General features: G+C 34.5%; 1 protein-coding gene across 4 annotated transcripts; it reads right to left on the bottom strand.

The window, feature by feature from the left end:
- Positions 1-4,416, bottom strand: LOC111025348 (basic helix-loop-helix (bHLH) DNA-binding superfamily protein). 4 transcript variants are annotated; one of them, XM_088116933.1, is made up of 7 exons: positions 4,004-4,411; positions 2,932-3,586; positions 2,140-2,262; positions 1,178-1,249; positions 1,007-1,072; positions 435-549; positions 1-333 (listed from the first exon to the last, which is right to left on the bottom strand). In XM_088116933.1, the coding sequence occupies exons 1-7, from the start codon at positions 4,276-4,278 to the stop codon at positions 269-271; spliced, it is 1,371 nt and encodes a 456-aa protein (XP_087973059.1). In that variant the 5' UTR covers positions 4,279-4,411; the 3' UTR covers positions 1-268. The 4 variants fall into 4 exon arrangements, with proteins under 4 accessions (XP_087973059.1, XP_022158889.1, XP_087973058.1 ...); XM_022303197.2 differs by having other exon boundaries at positions 435-473; positions 4,004-4,405; XM_088116932.1 differs by having other exon boundaries at positions 435-473; positions 1,007-1,249; positions 4,004-4,416.
- Positions 4,417-6,014: the final 1,598 nt, after the last annotated feature.

Genomic DNA, 6,014 nt, shown 5'->3' with positions numbered 1-6,014 from the left:
TAAGCCGTAAAATATTGTTTCCACATTAATGCGCCTTATTTACTACAGTTGTACATTTGAAATTGAATTTAGAAATACATAAGACGAAAGTGAGGGATGCAAGTTTATTTTGTTACCTTTGCAAATGAAATACGTATTATATATTCCTTCTAAGAAAATCTTTATAGATCATCTATAGAAGCAGCCTCTATAAGGTGTCCAATAATCGGATCCTGTGTTCTCCCTATAGACTTGTGGTGTACATGAAATCGGAACTAGACAAAGTCCTCTACTCCGTAGGTCGATCTTTCCATCCCCTTTTGGGTCCTTTCTTTCTGTACTTTTCCATGGGTCCTGAAATTATAACCCAACATCAACTATAACCAAATATTTCAAATGTCGATGTCGATGAAAGTTAATGTTGTAGTTTCATGCATAAAAAATGTAATATAAACCTTGTAGGCATTTGTCTTCATGTATGGATTGCTCAATAACTGAAAGAAACAATCGGTAAAAAAAAGTTACAAACTCTTGCCAAATTACTGAGATTAGTATGCGTATTCCTTCATTCTGAAACGTTGGATAAAGTTGACATAAAAAATAAAGTTATAATACTTATATACCATAGTTTTACAAAATAAATAATTCACTAAACTAGCTTTAAATGAACATGCAATATTTAATCTATAATTTTAATATATATGTAGCACTTTTATGAGCTTGGTTATCCTTGTCATATAGTTTCTTTTATTTTATCTTGGTATTTATATTTTTATAGACATATAAATGTTTGATTATTTTTTTACTTTATTAAATAGTTATAATAACGTTTCCATGATAGCATTGTAGAAAGTGGCACGATACAAAAGCTAGAACTATAATAATAGCCAGAAAACTTACATTTTTTTGAAGTGTTGGAAGCAATGCTGGCAGAGATTTAAAAAATATATATATCCTTTTTTTTTCTTTTGCTTTTAAAATGTTGCAATAGAACTGAAATAATTTGGCAATAAATAATGATGCGAACCTGGATTTGCTCTTGTAGAAACTTTATGTATCCAATGGTTTCGGTTAGAACCGACGCCGTATCAGTCTGGAAATATGAATTATAGTTATTGTCAATTATTGTTGACAAAAGCCGAAAAATAAAATTAAAAAAATTTACAGAAAATTGAATGAAGCAAAAGTCAATTTCAACCTTTCCAAATGGCGACACAATTTGCTGAAGGGCCGTTATCCTGTCCCCAAGTTTGACCTTTGGTTGCTGCATCTATATTAATTATAACAAAATATAATTAGCGTTTTCCTTTTTTTCGGTAAAATTTATGTGAATTATGCATTAACCAATTGAATTCTTATAGTTTGAATTGGTTGCAAATTCGTTTCTATAGGTGTAGAAGTTATTATTTGATCCGTATAATGTTGGTTTAATTTTAATTTAGTTTTTATAATTTTGAAAGTTTAATGGTAGAATTTCGACAAACATCACACCATTTTATAAGTCTTTATTTATTTTAAGTGATTGTTTTTTATTTCACTAACTACATGGTAGCTAACTATGTTAATGTTCACGGTATTAAAAAATAGAAGAAAATGAGAGATATTTTTGGTGGGTAATATATAGTTTAGGAGAGTTGTTATAAGCTTAGCTTAGAGATAATTGACATTGGTCTCAAGAGGTTAGGATTCCAAATCCCCCCGACGCTTGTACTAAAAAAAAATTATGTTTATAATCATCATAAGAAATATTTTAGGGATAAGATGAGTAAAATTAAGATGAATACGAAATTTATTAACATTTATAAAACTCATGGTTAAATTCTTACTTGAAATTGTTGAACTAAAAGAAAAAATTGACAAATTGATCAACTTCTTTGTTCAGATACCTTGAAAAATGTGGGAACTTAATTCACTGATGAATCAAATTAAAAATATTAAATCCAAATCTTTGAAACTCAATCAAAAGTTTTTAAATCATACGCACCAATTTAAAATTAAATTCGAAACATAAGTAGCAAATTGTTAAGTTATAGAATGTGTATTTATATATGGTGATGGGTCAAGATTGTGTTGTTTCCGTGTGTGTGTCTATAGATATGTATATATTGAAGGGTCAAAATTATGCTGAAATGTGAATGGAATAATAAATTACTTAGATACCTTGTTAGATGCAGCGGTTGCGTTTTCTTGCTTTGTTTTCTTTGTGGCAGTTTCGGAACATTCTTCGGATCTTTTTTTCTTCCCTTCGCTCGAAACTCCACTTCCTCGTCCACTTATTCTTGTCTGCAATGCAATTGAGTAAAATAAAACAAATAAAACTTCCACCTCAAAAGTCAAATATTAATATAATACTATAGTAATAATATAGTTACTTGGGTAAAAAGATAAATACATTGATACAAATGAACAACGTAAATAAAATTCATATCTATTCCTATGAAATGAATTCATACAAGGGGAGGAAATAGGAGCTTTTGACTAAAACAAATCTTTAACCTCCGTTTGGTTTGATGAACATTTTATTATTGGTATGCTCTTCCAAATTCAGCTGACAACGAACTCCTTCTATTTTCATATATGTATTCATTTGTCTTATTTTAATTTTTTAAAATTTGAGCCAAATTAAAAGTAAATTAAAAAAATTTTCCGAAAACTTGCTTTTGATTATAATATTTTCCTAATAATTGGAATGTTTTATGAAAAAAGTGAAAATATACCATGAAAATAGTGAGAAAATAGAGGACCATTTTGAAAAATTGAAAACTTAAAACGAAGAAACATGTTACCAAACATGGCATAAGTTTTCTTATTCAGTTATAATTTTAATAAAAACACTTTTGAAACCATAGTTAATTTTATATTAAAAGAAGAAAAAGATTTAACAGACCAATAAAAAGTAGTGATCATAAAGACCTAACTTATGCAAAAGATGGAAGAAACTATTTTGCTTACTGGTGAAGAAGTTTGGTGAATCTGCTTCTTAGTATCTGCAGATAAATTCAATGACTTGAAACACGGATTATTGATGCCGTTGATATTGATCACCGGTTTCCCCAGTCGACCGTTAAACGAAATATAATCAGCAAAATTTCTAGTGCCCGCGTTGTCGAGTTGCATGCTATGATCATACTGTTTCGCCCCAATCGAATTCTGGAACCCACCACTGCCAAACGACCTCCGAAACAAGGCCGCACCTGGCTCGAGCCGGATCGGAGCCACCGTGCCTGCCTCGGGTGCCTCCGCTTTCAAACCATGGCCGAAACACGGGACCGTTGCGGCTCGGAGGTGGTCGGGTTCGTCGTCCATTGGCAGAGCGATGGACCACGTGTTTACAAGACTCGAAAGCTTCAACAGCCTCTCGTTCTCTGCCGCGTGGCTGTGGGTCGTAATTAGCCCATTATTATTATTGTTATTATTATTTGCGTCGAAAATAGGGAAACTGTTCCAGTTGTTGTTGTAATTGGTGTCCATTTTTTTAAGGTAATCGCTGCAGGCGGCGGATTCGAAGATTCCGGTGGTGGAAATGTTTTTTGATGATATTGCCTCCAAGAAGTTCTCTCCTATCTCTTGCTCGTCGCTCTGCAATTCCACACCGTTTCCTATGTTCCTGATTTAAAATAATATTTCGAGAGATCAAAATTTGTCCTACAGAAAAAAATTAAATTATTTTTCCTACCTCAGATACATATCAAGGTATATGCATGGTGACTCTATAAGCACCTGGTAGTGACAATATATAATTATGATGATAAAGAAAGAGAAAACAAAATGAAGAGATAATTTCTTATTGCCTTTATGGAGATTGTGACTATATTGGACTTGCTGATTTTAGTTGGATTTTGGACCGATCTTTCTTTATATTTATTGGTTTCATTTCAAATTTAATTGACTACAACAGAATAGTCCATATATATTATATTATCAACCTTTCTAGTGAATCCTTAATCTACCAAAATTTTGCAAAGAGGGAGATTTTATTATAATTAAAAAAGAAAAGAGAAAGAAAAGGCTAAGAGAAGCTTACAGCAAAACTTGGGTCCAGAGTTGGTTGTCGGAAGGAAGAGGGTCGAAGAGGCGGCGGGACGACTCAACGGTGAGCGCGGAGTGAAACGAAGATGTTGAGAGGGAAACATCTTGGTCGCAGGAGGTGTTGGAATTAGGGTTTTGGTGAGGCCAGTGGGAACTATAGGAAGAGAGAGAAGGAGAACCATGATGATGATGATTATGGTTATGGCTATCCCACCAGTTCGGCGGCGTGGAGGAGGTCGCAACAGAGCTCTCGGTGCATTCGTCCCCCATTATCGCGGCTTCGAAGTGCGCTTTCTTCTTCTTCTTGTTCTTTGGTTGTATTTGTGGGTGGGATAGAGGGGATCGTAGAATATAAGGAAGGAGAGAGGGGGAATGGTGGTGACGTAGGAGTGTGTGTGTTTGTGAATGTTATATGAATTATAGAGGGAGAGTGGGGACAATAAAAAATGCTCATTGAGTTATTCCACTAACTTTCGTCGGGATATTGTAATATTAATGCTAACTGGGGGCCAGCAAATGAGAGTGTGCCTTCCCACAGTTCCTATTTTTTGTTGGTTGGACCAATTTTCTTTTTTTTTTTTTAATTATTTTCATTTTTAGGGTTGTTTATACACACTATTTTATTTTCTCTCTCTCCCTATTTTTTTAATTATTATTATTTTTCTTGCGCGTGTCAATGTGAAGGCTTTTTCTTGTGGACAAGGACACTGGCACTAATGCTTGATTCCAAAGTCGTCCTATGTAAAATACGATGTGCGGAAAAAATACCCTAATTTTAGTCTCCTTTGAAAAAGAAAGACAGAAAAAATAATAATTTTGCAGTGAAAGTTGCGGATCTCGGTTGAAGAAAGAAGAAATGATCGGTGAAAGTTGATTAAGCGAGACTTTACCTTAGTGACCAATAAAATGAAAGTTTGATTATACAAAAGTTCTTTGAAGACCTATTGCTTTAGGAGATGACTATATTTTGTGAGTGAAACTCCAGACGAATATGAGGGGTGAAATCGTAACAAGGTATAGCCTTAAGGGAACCTGTGGCCGAATTGAATCATTCGCGAGAGTTCATCAAAATAATTGTCCAACATTGCTACACCGAGCACGTGATGTGCATAGTCTTAAGTGCTGGAAAATTAACGATCTTGTATAATTTTCTCTTCCACATAAAATATCAAAACACAACCACAATATGCAAATAAGGAAGAAAACAGTAAAGCACAGGAAAAACGACACAACAATTATACTGGTTCACCACTAAGGGCTACTTCCAGTCTTCCACTCAGATGTAGGTAATTTACTAATAATGTTAAGGATTGGTTACAACAACTCTCCCTAGAAACATCCCTTAGAGGTCATCCCAGCAAAAGCCCCTAGCTTCTAAGTATTTTAACACAATTAATACTGTAACGCCCTGCGTTACTCAATTAGATTAACCTTAAGTCTCGGGGTTTTACTTAGAAATTATTTTAAATTGTTCTACTTCGTGTTATTTTGAGATGTTGTGGTGTTTGTTGTGAGTTTTATTATTTATGTATTTATTATTTAACGAAGTGTTTGTTTTCTTTTTAGCATTTTTAGTGGGTCGTTGGACTTATTGTTTATTATGCTATTAGAGATAATTAAGTTTAGTAATGTTGGAAAACTAGAACTCTAATCTTTGTGATTCATGCGCTAAAAGAATTGGGTAATTGGGCATAGAGGAAAGACCCATTTTTTTTCTTCCCCCTGCAGCGAGCACCACCTCTGGCGAATGACAGGCGCAACATCGGTTTGGCGGTAGAGGGAGTGCTGCAGTGGGCGTTCGGGGTGGTTGTTTTCGGTGACACAACTCCATAGTCGGTTTCAGTTTTCCGTGGAGGCCGGCGACTTCGGGTACGGGTTCCTCACGGCACACAGCAGCGCGATTTTAGTTGGGGTTTTTTTTTTCTGTTGTAGGAATAAAAGCTACATTTGTGGCGTTCGGCACCTACCCGTAACCTTTCGAAGCCTGATTTATTACAACCCCACAC

This window comes from Momordica charantia, assembly GCF_013281855.1.
Source record: "Momordica charantia cultivar OHB3-1 chromosome 9 unlocalized genomic scaffold, Mcharantia_2.0 BLBB01000009.1, whole genome shotgun sequence".
Lineage (NCBI taxonomy): Eukaryota > Viridiplantae > Streptophyta > Magnoliopsida > Cucurbitales > Cucurbitaceae > Momordica > Momordica charantia.
The sequence above is the reverse complement of the archived record's forward strand: the minus strand, read 5'-3'. Positions and strand labels throughout refer to the sequence as shown.

What these genes read in the sequence shown, in the direction of transcription:
- LOC111025348 (XM_088116932.1), bottom strand. Translation starts at nt 4,278, where the DNA reads ATGGGGGACGAATGCACCGAGAGCTCTGTTGCGACCTCCTCCACGCCG. An exon ending in TTCTACAAGAGCAAATCCAG is followed by an intron (nt 474 to 1,006) that starts GTTCGCATCATT and finishes TGTTTCTTTCAG; the next exon opens with TTATTGAGCAATCCATACAT. An exon ending in TGAAGACAAATGCCTACAAG is followed by an intron (nt 334 to 434) that starts GTTTATATTACA and finishes TTATAATTTCAG; the next exon opens with GACCCATGGAAAAGTACAGA.